Source organism: Lonchura striata, chromosome 18 (assembly GCF_046129695.1).
Source record: "Lonchura striata isolate bLonStr1 chromosome 18, bLonStr1.mat, whole genome shotgun sequence".
Classification (NCBI taxonomy): Eukaryota; Metazoa; Chordata; class Aves; order Passeriformes; family Estrildidae; genus Lonchura; species Lonchura striata.
In genome coordinates, this window is record NC_134620.1 from 2,924,445 (window position 1) to 2,944,971 (window position 20,527).

Here is a 20,527-nt window from a genome sequence, read left to right on the forward strand (position 1 = left end):
TCAGCAGGGTCAGACACACGGCTCAGAGCCGTCCCCGTGGCTCTGAGCCAAGCAAGAGGACTTGCATCAAAAGCAGCCAAGGAGACAACTGTTCCTCCTGTCAGGAAAACATGGGGGCCACATGAGCTGGTGTCCTCTGCAGAGAACCCTGCAGGGCTGGGGGTTCAGCTCAGCACCTCCCCAGGCAAGGTGTTGCTCTCCTGGGAGCTGCAGGGAGCACAGAATCCACAGCAGGAACTCAGGATGCTTCCAAAGGGAGGAAGAACCAGCTCAGCTGCCTGATGGGAGCCACAGAATCATTAAGGTTGAAAAAGCCCTCCAAGATCCTAAAATTCAAGTGTCAACCCAACAGCATCATATTCACCCTCAAACCATGTCCCCAGGTGCCACATCCACGTGTGTTCTGAACACTTTACTTGGCAGTCTGGGACAGGATTTGACAGCCCTTTAATGAAGAAATTTTCCCTAATATCCAACTTACACCTTTCCTGGTACAACTCAAAGCTGCTTCATCTCATCCTATCACTTGTTACCTGGGAGAAGAGCCTGACTCCCAGGTGGCTGCACTCTCCTGTCAGGGAGTTAAAAGGGCAGGAGAGCTGCATCAGGAACACAGCAAGGAGCTGCTGCCCTTCCCACCAACACCTCCACTCACAAGAGCTCCCCAGAAGTATTTTCCATGCATTTTCTTCTCCAGAACTCAGCCATGTCCTATGATTTCCCCACAATTCAAATTGTTATTCCCTGGCTGTAAGTTACATTTACAGTCCATGTGCCAACCAGCCAGCTCTACCCATGGCCTGGCTTCACCCTCTCCAAAGCTCTCCCACAGACGCTCTCTTGAGAGGCCAGTGGTGGCACAAATCCCTCAAGGGCTTTGGTAATGCAGCCCTTGGATGGAGAGAAGCCTCTACACTATCAGAAGGGTACTTGAAGAGATGGAGTGCTCTGCAAGATGGCATTTTTTAGGAGACATGCACATATTCCATCACTCCCCCACACGCTACAGAAATAACGGGCTGAGGAGCTGGAGCAGACAGAGTGTGTCCATTAGAGTGGGAGATCTGTCAATACACGGCCCTGCCTCAAAGGGCCCTGCCCTGGCACTGCCTCGCTCCGGCAGTTTAAGAGCCAGTCTTTTAAAACTCTCACAGAAGCAGACATGCACGAACGTCCCTGGATTCAGGCTCCAGCAGGGCCCCCAGCAGTCACTGGGAGCAGCAGCAGGAATGTGCTGGGAGAGGAGTTTCAGCTCCATGTGAACAGTCAATCTTTGTTAGGAGGGATAACCCCCAGTGTGGTGTCAGCAGAGCTGCTGTTCCCAGCTATTGGCCCTGTGTGCATCAGGTCAGGCCTGCTCTGATTTCACAGATGATCCGTCCTTCCCCTGGAGAGAGCTCTGCTACAGTCCTATGGCAAGGCCTGTTTATGGAGGGGTCAATCCCTGGATTCTGGGGAGCTCCCACTGCGCTGTAACAGGCAGGGAAGTCACTCAGTGCTGGGCTTTTTGCAGAGTCGTGAAGCTCTTTAAGGAGTAAAGCAAGTGGAGACAATTCCAGCAAGGATTTACTGCTTATAAAACTTCACAAGACATGCAATAAACGCAGCTGATGAGAAACCTTTAGCTGCTCCCCTGATCAATATCATGTTTAGATTAGAAAACCATTTTTAATTAAGAAGTTAATTCTCTTCCTTACCATGAAGGCAGCTGGTTTCTTTGAGCTGCTCTCTCAGACTTAAAATGGAGCTGCTCAGTCCGCCCTCCTCAGCCAATTGCACTTCTGTTCTCAATTAGGTTTGAGGGCCAACAATCCAAAAGACCCATATTTAGACTCTGGATTTAATAAATAACTATCCAACAGCGCCCTTAAATTGCTCAACTTCCTAAAAAGATTCCAGCTGCTTATGCCAAGCCCAGCAGCCTGACACCCAAGATGATGTAATGAGATGGCAAGAGCTCTCCTCCCCAGGAATACATCTCCCTGTATTCCATAATACAGAATATATCCACAGTAATAAATACCGTAATATATGCAGTAAAGAAGAGATTTTAACTTCTGAACTCTGGTATTTGGGCTAAGAACATCAACAGCAATTTTGGGTTTTTGAAAAGATTATTACATAGAAGGTTTGAAACCAAAGAGGAGAACCAGCTCCCCAGTGACCCCTTGCACGCCCACTCCTGCAGAGTTTCAGGAAGGCTTGGATTAAGGTTTCAACTGGAGGAGTTGAGCTGCCCTTAGCTAAGCTGGTGAGAGCAAGCACAGCAGATAGAGAAGCCAAGAGAAATAATTTTAAATCCCAGTTGTGTTCTTACTGCTCTCAGGGAGGAGTTGGGACACATCCATACCTCTTTATCACTGTAGGAGATATTCCGGATCTCATTCCATGGGAAGGAGATTTTAGGGGTCAACCTGTTGTCTGGGTCATAAATGTGAAGACCCAAGGCATCAACTCCAAGGAGCAGCTCTGTGCCCTTTTTATTCTGCAGGAGGAAAGAGCAGAAATCACTGGGAGGGTCAGATGTGAACCCACTGTTCCCCCTCAGCCAACCCCAAGCAGTGACCCAGCACTGGGTACCAGGAGCTTCCCCTCAGCACAGATTGCGTCCCCAAATGCCACCTCCCAACTCTCTTGACTCTCCAGGACATGGAGATTACCCTGGCAGGAAAACAGGACCCCCAACCCACCCAACTCACCCTGATGGCAAAGTAGTTCACGCCGTACATTTCCAGGTCCTGGGCTATCTTCAGATACTCCATTTCAGCTTCATCTCTGTCAGGCAGGAACAGTGTTTGGGAGGATCAGAGAGGGACATGGCTGCTCCTGCTGATCCTAAGCACTCACCAGGCTTTAAAGCTTGGACTGTCTCTATCACACAGGTCAATCCTGTCTTTGCTGGCAGGATCAATAAAGTCCAAGAGCAAATCTCACTCTGCAGCTGCCAGCATCTGAGTGGCTGCTGAGATGCAGCACTCCAGGCCTGGCTTTGTTCACCTCCCAATCCCTTCAGCATAAATAGGAAATCCCTGGCTGGGATGCCACTGTTTCAGATCCATGGCTTTAGGTTTATTCCACAAAAGGAGCATTTTGCCACCTGAGGCAGCCATATAGTTTGAATACCTATTTATTCTCCCAGGTCCCTGATGCAGGTGAATCCTTACTTTGCATCACTCCTAAATTCTCTTGGAGGCCCCGACAGTGACTGGGGGACAGCAAGGCACAAGCAGAGCCATCAACAAAAGCTTTGAGCTCTTCCCGAGGCTGCTGCAGAGATGTGCTGAGATTAACCTGCTGGCAGAGCTCATCCAGCGCCCGCCCAAGCTTCCCAAAGCCTGGTGACTCTGCAGGGGAGGAGACTGGCCCTGACCCAGCCCAGCAGCACAAGCTCACCTCGCTCTGCCCCGGTGCTCTGCATACCAGGCTGTTATCCTTTCCTCCCACATCTCTGGAGTCATCTGGTACAGATTTATTACCTGGGATAGGTGGGAGACAGAGACCAGGTTACACTGCTGCTCCTGGCTCAGCAAGAAAGCCAGAAACACCAGAACAGGTCCAGCAGCATGTCCAGCCTCAGGACAGCTTGAACACCGACTCCCCCCACTGCTGAGCTCCTTACCCGCTTGGGAAGCAATTCCTCCTGTGCCAGGAAGCCTCTCTTGTGGACATTGGGATCGTAGTCACCGTACTGGGGAGAAGCACAGACACCATGCCCACCCCACGTTAACAACAAGGGCAAGTCAAACTCTTCACTCCCTCACACCCAGCCCTGAGCAACAGCAAACACGGCCTGCTCACCCCTGCACCCCAGGAGCACAGAACCTGCTGTCCTCTAAGGTGAATAACCTGAGTTTCTTTGTCATTTCATTGCTAATAGAAACAAAGAGTTTCCTTCTACTCATGCAGCAGAGCTGGGAGTAGAACAAAACTTTCCACCATCACAGAATCATTAAAGTTGGAAAAGGTCTCCAAGATCAAGTCCAGCCTGTGACTGCACATCCCTAAGGTCCCCAAGAGCCACATCTGCTCAGTTTTTGAACATTTCCAGGGATGGTGACTCTACCACTTCCCACAGCTTCAGTTGATGACCTTCACCAGTTGATGTCCTCCATCAGTCCAGCTGGACTACATGATGGTTGTTCTATTCTATTCTATTCTATTCTATTCTATTCTATTCTATTCTATTCTATTCTATTATCATTATCATGCCCTAATTAACATTTCCCCCAGTGCAGAGCAGGACTATACTGAGAGGTCCTTGCAGTTCCACAGGTAAAAGGACAAGGAAATAAGACATGGAGAAAGACCTGTCCCCAAAAACTGATGGATAGCAGTGATCCAGGTTAGGCAGATGGCAGTTCTCTGTCGCTGCTCATCACCCTAATGAATAAATATCAAAAAAATTAGAGGAGTTTGACAGATTCCTCTCAGGCAGGTGGTGGCTCTTCTGTCAGAGGGTCTGTTGCTCAACTGGGTCATGGAATCCAATTCAGCTTTGTTAAGCGCATCCACTAATTACTGGTATTTGTTTAGATTTACATCTCTTTGAGCAGCATATAAAGTGACTGAGAAAGAAAACTGCTTATTAACAGATTGAAGAGCCGCGTGTCCCTGCGGTGCATGTGAAAATGAATTTACCTCCTGCACGGCCTCAGAGGGCAGGAAAACGCTGGAAAACGGCTCCTCCAACAGCCCAGCAAATTCAGGGGGAGAAGAACAAAGCATGTGAGGCACGTACACAGAGTGCTGTGACTTCCACACTTCCTTCACCTGGCAACCAGGACTTCTGCAGTGATAGAGGTGACAGCGCCCGACTGCACGAGACACAGCACTGTTTGCTCAAGCCACTCATTTTGCAAATGGGGCAGCCCTTCCCTCCCTGTTTTTCTGAGCAACCTCCACTGAGAAAGTGCAAAATGGTGACAATTTTTAAACACAAGACCAAGAGGCATCCGCTGGTCATACAAGAAGTCAGGAGGTTTTTCCTCTCAGCCTCCTTTTTGTGCCAGGACCTTCACACCGTGCACCAAAACCAGAGCTCAGCATCAAAAGTCTACACACATCCCACCTCTGCACTTGGGAGACAACACGTGGGGATTAAAGACACAAATATTGATTTGGAGCCAATGCAGATGCAAAGGGAGCATGTAACAACAACCAACACTGACTCAGACTTCAATTAATAGAACAAAACCAGCCCGGATTTCATCCAAGAGCGGCAGCAACTCTCTGCCTTCCAAGGTCTTGGAGCTCCTCAGGATGCAGCATTTTGCAGGTACATGACCCCTGAGCCACCCTTGAAAGGAAGCAGAACTAAAAACATGGCACTGGTGAAGGAAGCAACTCCAACAACTTTGGACAGGCAGCAAGTAAATCATTTTTAGGTGATGAAAATAATAGCAAATAGGATTAACACAATTATTTTCTGTTGTGATCTTCTGAGGAAGTCCAAGACTAAGTATGGATTATGCGACTTTTCATGTGCTTAAAAATACTGCCGTGTCCCAGAGGAATATTTGTACTGAGAGGGGAGTCTGGATGAGAACATTAATTATTCACAAGTCAAAAATCAACAAATGGCTTAAGTATTGCAGAATTTGTTGGCTCAAATGATTTTGCAAATGTACTTTCTAAAGGCCTTTTCAATTAAATCATTACTTTCAAACTGTCATGGAATTTCAGCTCTTGTTAATTGAACTGTATGATTAATATTCGTGATTGGACATGGAATTGCCTTTACCACATTCATACGCCTGGCTTAGATTGTTGGATAAACACAGGCAGGCTCAGCTACAAATTAACACCAAGTATTGCTTGTTTGGGGTAAAACAATAATAATTAAAGAGCTGTTTGCTGTGCTGCAAGAGCTGAAGTGCTGAAGAGAGCTGCAGCACAGCAGCAACCTGCATTTAAGGGGCAAAAAATAGAAGAACCTCCTGGATGTTCCCATTTTTTTTCAGTTGATCCCACGTCTTTCCCTGCTATTTAAAACCTGAGCCACCTCCAACCTCTGAAAGCCACGTGGGTGGTTTGAACAGGGCTGGAGGGGAAAGCACATAGTAATTCCCTAAATGAACACAATGAGAGAGAAATAAATAAGCTGTTATTTTTACGACCCCCATTTCCTTTCCTGTCTCAGGTTGGTGTGGAAGGATCAGCAGTACCTGGCTGTCAATAAGTGGCTGCTGGATGCACACACACTGCTGTGTCAGGCTATTATGCCCCTAATCATGCAAATCAGCACCTTGTTAGTGAAATTACTGCACTCTCTGCCTGCTTTCTTGTCCAGGAAGGACATCATTATCCTACTCAACTAGAAGGAGATGACCTGCAACATCCTTCTTCCCAGTTCCCTATCAAAGATGTGCTTTCAGCTTTCACCTGTGCTGGGAGTGAAAGCAGAAGGGGAATCCCAGGCTGGAGGGGCAGCAAGGAAAGGGACATCTGAAGAAAACCCTGTAGTGAAAAGCAGGAAAGTCACCCCTGCTCCTCCTTCTCCTGATCTCAGCATGGTCAGAACTGCTCTGACTCCATGTGAGCCCCTCCCAACGCCAGGACATTCAAGGTGCCAAGGGAACAAAGGGGAGGGCACAACCGACCTGCACCAAGTCACAGCCTGTACCCAAGGAGCTGTCCTGGCCATGAGGTAACAGAGCTCAATATTTACCCAACGTTTATTCATTTTGGCAGCCAGAAAAGTCATTCCCTACGTACCCTCGGATCAGGTCAATGGAAAGAAAGCCAAGGACGTGTTTACTCATGCACTCTAATAAGAGTGATGAATGTTTCACACAAACAGAAACATTTCTAAAAGCAACTTTTCTTTGTCCAGCTGATGAGTCTCTTGAACAAAACATGGTTTCATCAATAGCCTGATTATGAGAAGAAAAAGCACCAATTTCTTGTAAATTCAAACCCCATCAAAGAACATGGCACCCAGGGCTCTACTCAGATTGTGGACTGAAGGCTTTTGAGAAAATTACATGGCCAAAGTTAAAAACCAACCTGGATCAGGCCCTCTCTTGTGGCAACAGGGCCAAACCCCCTCTCCTGCACTGCCAGTAATGATGGCCCCAACAGAGCTGCTCCTCCTAAACCTCTGCACAGCCATGCTCCTCAAGGACAGCTGGACTTGCCAGAACCAGGGCACAGCCACCTGCCTGGGTCCTGTGAGCCAAACCCTCCCAAAATCCCACCCAGAGTCAGAACCAACAGGAGATGCAGAGACAACGTGGCTGGGCTGTGCTCAGGCTGCAGCTGCTCCTCTCCCTCCCAAAACAGGATCACTGCACACACAAACTGGAGCTGAGCTCCAGGAGCTGTTAACTGAGCAACAGCACACGCTGTGCATACACAGGGAGAAATTATGTCCCTGACTGCAAGAATGTCCCTGCCACTGAACCCTGGGTGCTCCCTCCACCCCAGGAGTCTGCCCTGGGCAAGCTGTCCGAGGCTGCACACCCCAAACTGGAAAACTGTGTCCTCTGGAATAAATCCTCAGCAAAACACACCCACTCTGGGCTAGAGTAGAATGCAGCAGAGAAACAAGGGGAACTCAATGAGCACTGACTTTTCCCTCTGTCTGGTGAGGCCAAACACCCAAGAAAAGCCCTTTCACGGTGCAATAAAAGGGATGTGGCAGTTCTAGCACTGAAATAAAGTCATTGTCAAGGTAAGTATTCTGGGGGAGCAGTGGAGCTGGGAGTCCCATGGCTGGCTTGCCTCTGGCTACACTGGCAAAAGCAGGGAGGAGATCCAAAAAACCTCAGGCTTGGGGAATTCACCTGCTCCAGCAGTAAGCCACACTCAAGCAGGCTCTGCAGGTGAGCATTTGCTAAAGAGTCCTGGAAAGAGAAAGCAAAAACCCATCCAATGTCTGGAGGAAGCCAGGAACCAGCCACGTGGAGAAGGCAGCAGTGCTGGTGTAGCCCCCTCACTTCCCAAGCTTTCACAGCTTTCCCTGCTTTCCCTTTCCCTAGGAAGTGGCTCCAGCACAAAGCACCTGGATCAACATTACCCCAGCAGGCCCTTGGAGCATCCCTTTGCTGCCTACCTTGGCTTGCACAGCATAAGAGGCCAGCAGGACAGAGGCTTCAGGAGGACAGAAGATCTTCTCATCCAAAATCTGCTTCTTCACCTGCACACAGAGCAGCACAGGACAGATAACACACGTTTAGTGGAGCACAGCAGAGCATGACTGTCACAGCAGATGGCTGCAGTTTGTTTTAACTTGAGCTGTCAACCACACAGAGTTAACAATTTTCCTAACACTAATCACAGTCCAGACCCAGGAAATCTCTGGTGGCTCGGAAGGGCTCAGGCTTTCACAGACCACCTTTCTCAGACAGGTTGGTGAGAAGAGCTAAATTTATATGTGGAAAATGACAGCACATTTATCCTGTTGCTGAAGGCAAGGGGTGGGGGGGGAAACCTTGCATGTAAACACAGCGATAAAACCTCTTCAGGCACGAGCTACGGATTGATAGGACATTCAGCCACGCTGCTAAATAAAAGAGCAGCTTGCAGCCGAGTCTCTGAGCACTGCAAGCTTTGCTCTGGGACATTCAGGCCCCATTGTGAGTCAGTGCTCACCTGTGCTGGAGGCCAATTCCTCGGATCTCAGCACGGAGAGCTGCAGGTCACCTCTATGGCAGAGCTTCCAGCAGCAGGCAGAGCCCCGTGTGTGCTCCCAGGAGAGCCAACGTGCAGCTCCCCCAGGCCACAGCTTTACTTCCCTGCCTTCTGTGCATTCAAAAATTAAACCTGTCATGTTCGATATTTTTTGGGTTAGCACACTTAATTTTCCTGATTAAAGATAGGGGGGAAAAAAAATCTTAAAAGCCTACGATTTCCTAGGAGGCTTAAATGGATTGTTGGAGATGCAGGAACATCAATTTGAATTTACAACGTGCTTTGAGTCCTCAAAGTTGGGTACAACATAATCACAGCAGATATTCTGCTGCATCAAGATAAAAAACAGGAGAGTTTACAAGCTTAGATGTGCTCCTGTTTCCCAAATGCATTCAGGAGCCCAGGTTCCTCTCAGTACAGAAATCCCAGCAGCAAAGTCATGGTCTGCATTTAGAAAACGTAGCTTGAATGGCTTTTCCTCTCTGATTTTCCTTCTCAAAGATGCCAACAGCATTTTTCCTCACCATGGATAAAGCTCCTGGCAAATGAGGCATTCAGAAATAACCCTACAGAGACACCAGTGCACGAGACAGAGCTTGGAAATTAACAGGAATACTTTGCATTTAGAACACTTTTGGCTCTGGAGAAAAAAGATGGACTTTGGAAGAATGAAGAGTGTCAAGAGGCTGGTGAGCTCACTTGGAAAGCGCAGGACACCCTGCAGGCTACAGAGGTATTCCCAAATCCAGGTTGTCCTGACTTTGGTGTAAAAAACCTAAGAATGAGTGAGTTTTAAAAAATTTTTGTAATTTATCTTCAAATTAACAACCAGAGAGCAGCTGAAACATCCCAGTGAATACCCTGGAGTCTGCCTAGGAGGGCTCTGTTCCCTGTAACTGTGCTTGACAGAACTCTTCTGAGGAAAAATGTGTCAGAAAATGGATTTTGTGGCAGAAAATTGATCATGTCTCTGAAAGAGAGCTCCTGTGATAGCAGCTCCTTGTAACCAGCCATGCAGCATTGCCACATCATCAGCTGAACTGATTTCTCAGGACACAAAGTTTTGTAGAATAATTTAAATAAAAAAACCCAACCAAGATGTGTTCACCACAGTTTCCAAATGCTTAACTGCAGGGCAGGAGTTCCTGGGGCAGGTGAGGTTTTCCCTTCTCTGTTTTTCCACCAGAGAGCTGAGCTGCTGGGATATTCTTCTGCTCTAGGTACCTGAAGGCTGTTTAGTGAGGAGGGGAAATTTGCTGTGCAGCCTAGGAAGAGGCTGGCTGCACTCTGCTCAAACTCCTCTGCTCCACACAACAATGCCCTCACGTCCAAAGGCAGCTGCCACCCCTCAGCACAGCTCATCCCACACCCTGCAGAGGGACACGAGCCCTTGGCTGACAGATCCACATCCCTGAGCCACCACCCATGGATATAATGGATCACCTCATCATGCTTGTCTGCCATTTCAGAGGTCTGCCAGTCTGGGCAAGCTGCTTCCTCCACAAAAAACATCCTTCACCTATTTTTGGAAGTTTTTGTTGCTAAAGACAAGTCCCTGTAGAAAGCTGTGAACATAAGGATGTGGAGAACACTCTGCTGACCAACTCTCTGACCCTGGGACCTTTTGCTCATCCTGGCTCCCTCTCCCTCAGGTTAATTAGCAGTGTATTAACTCCCACCTGCAGGAAGAACAGGTGCTGGGTGATTTCCTGGACCAATTCCTCCTCTGCATTCTCAGGATAAAATTTGGCCAGGAAGTGAAAAGTTTTGGGTTCCTCTGTGGGAACATCATGATCCAGGACCTGTGGGATACAAAAGCCATTTGGTTTCTTCAAGGCAAGACCCAGCTCCCTTCTGTTCAGATGAGAACATATTCTGTCAGACACTTTTAGACATCTAGAACAGACCTAAATAGTTCAAACACTGTAGTTAAAAAAAGAAAACAAATATTTCTGACACTCCTAATGATGCAAGGGAACAAAAAAAGGCAGAAACAAACAGCATGAGAAATGAGACAGTGAAGGTTGATCCTGATCTGCCACGTGCTCGTTGCCTCTCCTGATACTTGTGGAGAGATGCTGGATCCTGCTGCGCCACCACCCGACTCTCTCCTTGTTTTCCTGCACCGAGTTTATTTCAGTGCTGTTTCTTACCACCTTGCTCTGGTACTGCCCAGTTAAATGAGTTAAATGTTGGCTTAAAACCTCAGCCTGAGAGGTGAGACACCCAGGTCTCCCTCGGTGTCCATGACTTCCCTCAGTATCCTGTGGATGTGAACAAGCCACATCTGAAACCTCCAAAACTCTCCCCTCAGAGATTTGGGAAGCATTTCGTCCCTTAGCCCCATCTCCTTTTCACTCTGGCTTTCCTCCTCCCAAGCTCCTGGTTTTTCTCAACAACAAAACAAGAGGCAACTCCAATTTTCTGCTGATGTTGAGGGGCACAAAAGAGAAGAGTTTTAGCTTTCATTTACTTTGCAGTCACCCCAAAGTGCAGCATCCTAGAATGGCTGTGTTCCAAAATGTCTCCAGGGGATTCAGTGTGCACAGATGCTGGGATGGGGCATCTCTGCCAGCTTTTCCCAGTCTGACACCCCCAGACACCACAGAGGTGGGATTTAAGTGCATCTGTCCCAGTTCACCCACCACACAATCCTGGGCATTCAAAGAAAGACAAAAGGACATTCTCCTTTGTCATCCCACACAACCTCTCAAGGGAAATATCCCTGTCCATGGCAAGGGCTTGGAACAAAATAAGCTTCAGGGTCCCTTCCAACCCAAACCATTCTGGGATTTTGTGAACTTTGGTTCTAACCTTCTTGTCCATTTTGAGCCAAGCCACCGTGTCCTTGATCGTGTACTGCAGCCCAAAGAACCAGGTTTCCCGCAGTCCCAGTGTCCTGCACACCAGATCAAACAGGTCCTTCCCTTTCCACTTCACCTGCCAGAGAGCAAACAGGAAGCAGAGTTATAAAGATGGATTTCAGAAATTCACTCTGTTCAACCAAATGCACTGTTTTCACCTCTCAAGGTCAACTTGAAACCCCCTGCAAATGCATCTGGTACAGACATGAAAACACCCTAACAAGGCACACATTATCTCCTTCCATCTGATCTCATCTGCAGAACACCAGCTCCTCCCTCAGTAGGAAACTGAAATGTGATTTCCCCCTTTTCCAAGAAATGACATCGTAAAGCCCCCGTTTCTTACCCTGGGAAACTAAGGGTTCATTTAGGCTCTTGTTGAGCTCAGGTTTAGGCTCCTGACATGTTTAGGTTCCTGCCTGTTGCCAGAAGGGAATAAAAATCCCTTTGAACTGCCCCTTGGTGGCTTTAATGTGTCTCCCTACAGGCCCAGGAAGCCCTGCACAAGCACCAGGGGTTCAGAGAGAGGAGCCACAAAATCAGCAGTGACACAATCCCTGCACAGAGTGAGTGCATCCAGAGCCACCGACCCTGCACGGATAAAATGGAAAAAAGAGCTCCAAAATCCCCATAATTACCACTGAAGTCAGCGGTTCTCTGGGAGCACATTTTGATAGAGTTAAACTGCATTTTCTGCTGAAAATGTTGGTGACAGAAGCAGCCAAAGAGCAGAGAAAATTGGTTGCTCAAGGACCATGTCCTTGGAGCAATCCTGCAGCTGCATCCACTGAAGTTTGCTCGTAAAACCGAGAGGTGTTGGGAGGCAGAGAGGTGAAGAGGGACATAAACCACGTGAATCTAATATGCCAAAGCCACTTTGGTCTTCCATCTGCACGCTGAAAACAATTGCTGGACCGAGACATATGGCCATTACTCCAAAGCCCTTGGGCAAACAGATCCCGCGCACTCTCTTGTCACTACAACTCAATCCCGGTGCCACCTGGACACATCAATATTAACGGCGGGGCCGCTCCCGCTGTCACCCACTGCCGCCTTGTGGGCACAGCCAGGCCCAGCTCAGCCAAGCTCTGCCGTTCCGTGATGTCTCCCTCACTGCTCTCCCCCGGGAGCACAGACACTGCCAGTCCCAGAATAGGACAAAGCCACTGCCACCCTCCCAAAAACACCACCCCCGGCCTGCTCGCCGCGATTCGGATCGGGCGCTGTCAACACCTCGGGGTCAAAACGCCAGGAGCAGCAAGTTTGGCAGTGCTGTAATTATAACCCCCCTAAATTCACACATTTCACTATCCTCCAGCCCCCAGGATGGGCTCCAGCTTGACACAGACTGCAGAAGATCTTTCCCTGACTATGATTTTAAGTGGGAGGTTAATTCGAGGGCTCAGACAAAACAGAGTGAGGCCCATTAAAAGAGCTATTTGGTACCATTTTTGCAGGCACATAAAAGCAGGCTGCCAGCAGAAGACTATTTATTCACTAAACTGCTTTGTATAAAGCATTATGGGCTGTTTTTCCTTCTCTAAGACCGTATTTCAGTCTCAGCACAGCAGTGCCTGCACCAAACCTTCCCAGGACAGGCTCTTGCCTTGCTGCTGACAGCAGCACCAGGACACAGCTCCACATCCCATGGGATCAGTGCGTTAAACCTGGAATTTCCACTGGCTGTGCTTCCTTACCAAACCACCACATACACCCAAACTGTGCCCAAGAGCTGACAGGACCCAAAGGTTTCTTCTCAAAACACAAACCACCAGTCTGTTTTGAAGAGCAGCATTGCGGACTAAAGCAGGAGCTTTGTGCAGTTTAAACTTGGTGATGGGAATTTGGAATGGTTTGGGTGGGAAGGGACCTTAAAGATCACCCAGTGCCACCCCCTGCCATGGGCAGGGGCACCTTCCACTATCCCAGGCTGCCCCAAACCCTGTCCAGCCTTGTCTTGGACACTTCCAGGGATCCAGGGGCAGCCACACCTTCTCTGGGCAACCCTTGCCAGGGTCTCACAGCTGGATTTCTTCCTGACACCTAACCTAAATCTCTCCCCTTTTAGTTTAAAACCATTACCCATTCCCCTATCACTATGTGCCTGCATTAAAAACTCTCTCTCCTTTTTTTACAAGCTGCTCTTTAAGGGACTGTATTTTAAGTGAGGCTTCTGCTACTGCTGCATTTCACACCAGCGCTTTGTCACCACGCGTTTCTGTGGTGGCAGGAATAGACATTCAACATTCTTGCACAATGCTCAAGACTCCAGCCATAACAGAGCACATATCCCCCCCAGCTGTGCTGAATTACCTTCATTAAATATATCAGTGCTCAGCAGCCACCTTTATTCCAACAGACATGATTTCCCTCCACACCTCGGTACTTAAAATAACGATCTGCATTCAAGTGGCATCTTTTGACAGCTGAACTCCAACTGCTTTACAGACATCCAGGACCTCAGCCCTCCTCACCCATACTTTACAGGCTTTGTATCATTAACTGCCACATTCTGTGGTTGTAAACTACTAAATAAAAAGCCCCTCCAAGGTATGAGGGGATGGACAGAGCTGCTGTCCAGAGAGCCTGGGGGACAGCCAGGAGAGGCTGGCCATTCCCATCCATACCGTGTCCGTCACGCCGTTCTCTGATAGGCACTCAAGTGACACCTGAAGCACAAAGATGGTTTTACAAGCCATTCCGAGCTCCTGAAAACAAAACTAAGGAGCTCAGAGCAGAAAAAAACCTTCTCAGTCATATGCTGGGGTATTGTAAATGCAGGCGAACCCAATGGGAAGAAATGACGATGTCTGATTAAATTCAGAAGGTTGAATTAGTTTTTTATTATAACTATGCTAAAATACATTAATATACTATATAAAAGGAAGATACTAAAACTACATACTACTTTCTCTAACTCCAACACAACTCGTGACCCTCTCTGAGAGCCCAGCCCCAGGTGGGTTGGATTGGCCATCAGGCTCAAACAATCCTCACCAGAATCCAACCAAGCAATCACCCCAGGTAAACAATTCTCCAAACACATTCCACGTAGGAAAACAACGAGCAGAAATAGAAATTGTTTTCTCTTTCATTTCTCTCTGTGCACCTCTATGAAAAATCCTGAGGGAGAGAAATGTGCTTGCCCCACTGGGGTGGCTGGCACGGTGCTGTAACGAAGCTCCATCTCCCAGCAAAGAGCTACATCACGATAACCTCAGTGTGACCCTCAGGACAGAGCGGGATGTGTCACTCCAGCATCCTCCCCGTGCGGCAGGCAGCACCTCTGGCATTTGCAGCTCCTTCCCCATTAGCAGGATCACAGCACGGGCGGCTGCAGGGATGCAGGAGTCGCCGAAGGGACACGGCAATGAGGCGCGTTATAAACAGGCTGTTACTCCACCGAGCTGTTTGTGCTCTTTACTAAGTACAGAGCGGTTACAATCTATCAGCAAAGCATTCGAAATTAACAGCACTAAACACTGAAAACTCTCCAGCCAGTGGCTACAACTGAGTATTTCCAGCCCAGATTATTGGCATCATCTTTTTCTCTGGCGGAGACGGCGCATTTGGCATCTATTAACAGGGTTTGCATTATTTATTAACCTGCACCGGGAGTCATTTCCAACTCGCAGCAACTGCGATTTATTTCAGAGCATAACCTCTCTGTCAAGTTTCACAACTGCTCCTCAGCTCCCCACTCGATAAAGCAGCTCCAAAAATGAGCAGAAGGGTTGTCTGGTCCTCTCGTCAGGGGTACAAGGAGGGAGGGCAAGCCAGGGAATGGAGCAGTGTCGGGAAATTTAGGTGGAGATCAGGAAAGGTTCTTCTCCAGAGGTGCTGGCACTGCCCAGGCTGCCCAGGGAATGGGCACGGCCCCGAGGCTGCCAGAGCTCCAGGAGCCTTTGGACACCAGGGATGGACAGGGTGGGGTTGTTGGGGGTCTGGGCAGGGACAGGAGTGGAACTGGATGATCCTGTGGGTCCCTCCCAGCTCAGAATATCCCACAATTATAAAAAATGGGCAGCAAGGGCCAAGGGGGTGCAATCGTTCTGCATGGACAGGGTTGAGTGAGGAGTGTCTACACAGAAAACATTACCAGGCTGATGCTTTTCTTCCAACAATGCCAAATGTGGTAAAGGGGAGGCAAGAGGGATGGGTTTAATTTAATATTCAGGTTCCTCATGCAAGAGGCTCTCCTAGGACAACAGGGAGGTGCCCAAACTCCAGGGATGCTCAGGGTACAGATGAAGATCTTACCTTCTCCTCATCACAAACACAAACCCCTGGAGCTTCAGCTCTTCCTGAGATCAGGATGGGCAATAAGGGCACAAAAAAGTGAGCAGAGGACACCAAGGCTCAGCTGCTTCCCAGGGAAACCCAGAGCAGTGGTCCCTGCACACCCCACCCATGGGACAAGGTTAAGGCATGACCTTGCAGAAATGACTCACATTTACGGAGTATTTTACTTCACCAATTTACCCGTAACTAACACAGAAAATGGCTTTTTGCTTTGCAGATAATTTTATTAGGTGTTAGCTCTATGCTGGTGATGCAAAGAGAGGCAAGAGCTGCTGTGACACAACAGCCAAAAGACTGCTGGGAAAAGGGGACCAAGCCCAGGAAAAAGTGCTGAGTGAAGTTATTCCTGTTAAGAATCAGATTTTAAGGAGAGAATGTGACACCACTGAAACAGGGATGGAGAGGGCAGAAAGGAGAGAACTGGGCCTGAGCAGAGCATCCTCCACTAACCACCTGGGAATGAGGAAATGGATGTAGGCTGTAGCTATTCCAAACCCCCATCCCACAGGAGATGTCCAAGCCACCCAGCCACAACAGTTTACAACTGAAATGGAGATGATTTTGAGACTGCAGACCAGACTTATTTCTCCTTCTGGACCTGAATTATAACCACAGACAACCATTTATTTAGATTTAAAGCCCATTTGGAGCAAACAGGGAATCAAAAACGTAATATTCGTCAATTTTGTTTTAAATAAAGTGATGTCAAATATTTTCAATTGCCACTTACTGAGTCACAGGGCTGGGCTGTAAAAGTTATTTTTATTTACTAATGCTACACGACAACTCGATAATGAGCTTTTAATTAAAACCTATTTCTGTTAACCACCGAGGAGGCCAAAAACGCGTCCAGGCGTGAGGATGCAGATGGTGCAGCCAAGCACGTTCCGAGGTGTCTGCCCGAGACAGAGACGGAGCGGGAACGCCGGGAACAGGCGGCTGTGACCACACGGAGCCAGGGGACAACAGCTGGTGACAATGTGCCCTGTGCCCTGCTCAGGGGAGACCCCACCTGCAGAGCTGCCTCCAGATCCAGGGGTCCAGCACTGGAGCTGCTGGAGAGAGTCCAGAGGAGCCACAGAGATGCAAGGGCTGGAGCCCCTCTGGAGACAGGCTGGGAGAGCTGGGGGTGCTCACCTGGAGAGGAGAAGCTCCAGGGAGAGCTCAGAGCCCTTCCAGGGCCTAAAGGGGATCCAGGAGAGCTGGAGAGGGACTGGGGACAAGGGATGGAGGGACAGGACACAGGGAATGGCTTCCCAGTGCCAAAGGGAGGGCTGGATGGGATATTGGGCAGGAGTTGTTCGCTGTAAACACAGATTGAAGCTGTGACTGCCCCTGGATTCCTGGCAGTGCCCAAGGCCGGGCTAGATGGGGCTTGGAGCACCCTGGGATAGTGGAAGGTGTCCCTGCCCATGGCAGAGGATGGAACAGGATGAGCTTTAAGGTCCTTCCAACCCAAACCATTCCATGATTTCATGTCCTGTAAGTTGGGCTCACACAGATGAAGAGTTATGGGGTCAAGAAGCAGCTCAGTGCAGAGCAAGAAGCTCCAAGAGGACAAAAGGAGGGCTTGGATCCTGCAGGGAGCTCTGCCGAGGATGCCCAGAGCTGTAACATCAGCCAGAGCTGTCTCAGTGCTGCACTCACACATCTGCAGCAGAACATTCTCCCTGCCCGGGAAGGACAGCCCCAGGCCTCCCCTCCATGCAGGAGCTGATTGCTGAGGGCCCCGGGGGCGTTTCAGTGCTCTGATGAGCTCTGAACACACACTGCTCACCAGGCTGGGAGCGGCAGCCAGTGGCTCACCTCGGGGTGAAGCCAGGTTAAATGCCTCTCTTCCCATTTCCAGGGCTCTGTCATTCCCTCCCGGTGTTGTCTCCCAGCTTCAAGAAGATTATTCCCAAGGCTGCTTCCCTGTTCAAGTACCTTTAATTTCAAAAACCACCTACTTGAAAGACACTGCCTGTACAAAGGAAAAAAAGAAAAAAAAAAGAGGTATTAAAGTGCATCAAAACTGGAGTCTACACACCAAAAGAGAAAGATTTACTGTCCCAAATGCCCTCCCTCCTTCCCCTCTGCATCAACACATCTGTGGATTAATTAACAGAGTCTGGGGATTGACAGCAATTTTGAACAGTCTTTGGAGAGAAGTAACAGGAGTTTCCAACTGGCTTGGGAGGCTGTGATGGGAGCAGGGGATCCTGAGAACTTTGCAGGTGCAGGGTGTGGCACCAAAGCCAAAGAGAATCCACGCCCACAAGTCACAAACACAACTTAAGGGAATGAACTGCACCAAGCAAGACACCTCCAAAACATCAACTCCCAAATGCCACTGGTGTGAATCAGAAATTCTGAGGTTTTGGGGCATAAACCCCTCCAAGACATGAATGAGGAAACAGCCCTTACGTGCTGTGTCTCAGATTCAAAGAGAGCAGCACAAGATCAGGACACACAGGCACGTGGAGGAACAAAACATTGACTTGAGAGCTGGTATCCCAACTATTTATTTGGGATCGTGTTGTAGCTCAGTGGGATTATTTCTCTCAGCTTTTTTTAAACAGCTGTTCCTGCACACAGAATGGTCTTTTCCTGTTAAGTTAGTGTCCGCTCACAGAAGCTTTGCAGCATCAAGAGGTCACTGTGCCTACCAGCACCCTGCTGCCTGAATTTGGTAATGTATGGATCTTTATAAACCCCTTTGCAAGTATCCTGCAATGCAGAAGGAAGCCAAGGGCATTCCACTCCTTGATTTCCTCCTCCTGCCTTTTTATTTTGGTGCAGTGACTGGACACAGCTCAAAACTCAGCTTGGATTTACTGCACCAGCTCTTCCTCAAAAACTCACCCAGATTTCCACCACCAAATCCTCGGTTGTTCCTGTTCCAGAAGATGAGCTTTGCAGCTCAGCTACACAAGTCCCTGTGTCTGGTGACAAAGGGACAGCACTCGGCCACATATGGCCAAAATCAGGACTCTTCTACTTACAAGGGCTTTACATCCAACCTCATCAGCTGGCCCCGCACCGAGTGGGGCACTGGGCTAAAATAAAGATCCCTTCCAACCAGGATTATCCTCTGGACAGAGAGCAACAGCTTAAGCACTGAAGCAATAACTGGGTGCATGTTTACACCAGCAAATAGATCAGGACAAACCTGCCTGAACACTTAAGCTGTTCCTCCAGGCTGGCTGTAAAGCTTCTCCAATTCATTTTTAAGACAGCAAAAGGTAAAGGTTGGGAAGCAGCTGGGCAGCGAGCTGCACCTTGATGGAGTGACCATCCCTGCAGGATTCAAGCCCAAGAGCACAACACAGCAGAAAGGGACAAACAGACCCTTTGGAAAATGGGCTGTGGCTCTGTAATGGAGAGACACTAACGGGGCTGAGCACTGCAAGAGGAAGAAATTGGCAACGACACCCAGGAGACCACAAGAAAGATGGAGGGGTTCTCCCATCAGCCAGGGAACTTGGTTCTGAGAGGGAAAAAAATTGCACATTGCAAGGAGGGGAGACCAACCTGACATCAGCCACACCTCTGCCACCCACCAGAGACGTGGGATAAACAGTGCTTTGGACTCAAAAATACCGTGGGGTTTTATTAGTGAATAATTCATGGAATGGTTTGGGTTGGAAGGGACTGAAAGCCCATCTTGTTCCACCTCCCTGCCTTGGACAGGGATGTTTTCCATTATCCCAGACTGCTCCCAGCCCTGTCCAGCCTGGCCTTGGGCACTGCCAGGGATCCAGGGGCAGCCACAGCTGCTCTGGGCACCCAGGGCCTGCCCACCCTCCCAGGGAAGAGGCTTCCACATGGCTGTCCAAGGTTCTCAGGAAGGTGAGGCTTTAGCACAGGAATTCAAGAGCTGTGCAAATGTCTACCCTTCCTCCAGATGTTATCAATTAATTAGGTACAGCTCAAGCCTCCAAGATGGAAGTAGCCAAAGGAAGACAATTCAAGATTTCCCCAAACAAATCTGAAGTCTTTAAAGTGAAACCCCAACCGTGATTATTAATCCCCATCACTGTGTTAGAAAGATTAAGATTTCATTTCTAGGAATTATTTTAGATTTAGGCTCAATTTAGAGACGTCAACTGCAAAATAAACATGCAAAGCAGGTTTAATCCCTTAAAATGCACAGCTGGGGATTTCTAGGGAGCAGACTGAAAAATTAACACTGAGAAAGAAAGTGAGTCTCCAGCAGCTACAGCTGGGTCATGGAATATCCTGAGCTGGGAGGAATCCCAAAGGATTATGGAAGACCAACTCCAGACATCCAACAGATCAGCAGCTCTCTGTCCCTGTCAGCACGAGGTGCCACTCACAGGCCACAAAAACACATCTCAAGAGCCCCCAAACTGCAGGATTCCCACTGCACCTCCTTCCTCTCATCGTCCCAAGTGGTTGTGAGGCAGACTTCCCTCTCCTTCCTGGCCAAAGGCACCTCAAAGCACACAGACAGCTGTGTGAACAGAGCTGCTCACTCTTTTCTCTTGGCAAACCTTGGGACAGGGGCCAGACTCCTTCAGGGATGAGCAGCCTGACCCAAAAATCAACTCTGCCACCCCACTGACTCCCAGGAGGGCACAAACTCCACTCCTGGCTCCAGGTCCCACTGTGGGTGTAGAGCAAGCTGAGCCCTTCCCTGGGCCACCTTCCCACCCCAGGCACTCCAGGTGTGTCTGATCCCTGTGCCCCAGGGATGCTTCTGCAGAGTCAGCACAGTGAGGAGCTGT

The 20,527-nt window shown here is 48.9% G+C and overlaps 1 protein-coding gene across 8 annotated transcripts in view; it reads right to left on the reverse strand.

Moving 5' to 3' along the window:
* NF2 (NF2, moesin-ezrin-radixin like (MERLIN) tumor suppressor) overlaps positions 1 to 20,527 on the reverse strand; it is a 47,178-nt gene that overhangs the window by 24,285 nt on the left and 2,366 nt on the right. For 6 of the 8 annotated variants that reach the window (XM_021537319.2, XM_021537318.3, XM_021537327.2 and 3 more), the window contains exons 2-8: positions 11,446 to 11,571; positions 10,311 to 10,433; positions 8,054 to 8,137; positions 3,620 to 3,688; positions 3,394 to 3,476; positions 2,700 to 2,775; positions 2,351 to 2,485 (exon numbers count right to left, since the gene is read on the reverse strand). In XM_021537319.2, the coding sequence (XP_021392994.1) occupies positions 2,351 to 2,485; positions 2,700 to 2,775; positions 3,394 to 3,476; positions 3,620 to 3,688; positions 8,054 to 8,137; positions 10,311 to 10,433; positions 11,446 to 11,571 (696 nt within the window). Of the gene's footprint in view, positions 1 to 2,350; positions 2,486 to 2,699; positions 2,776 to 3,393; positions 3,477 to 3,619; positions 3,689 to 8,053; positions 8,138 to 10,310; positions 10,434 to 11,445; positions 11,572 to 17,603; positions 17,761 to 20,527 lie in introns of all 8 variants that reach the window. The other 2 variants (XM_021537326.3, XM_021537325.3) reach the window with 2 other exon arrangements.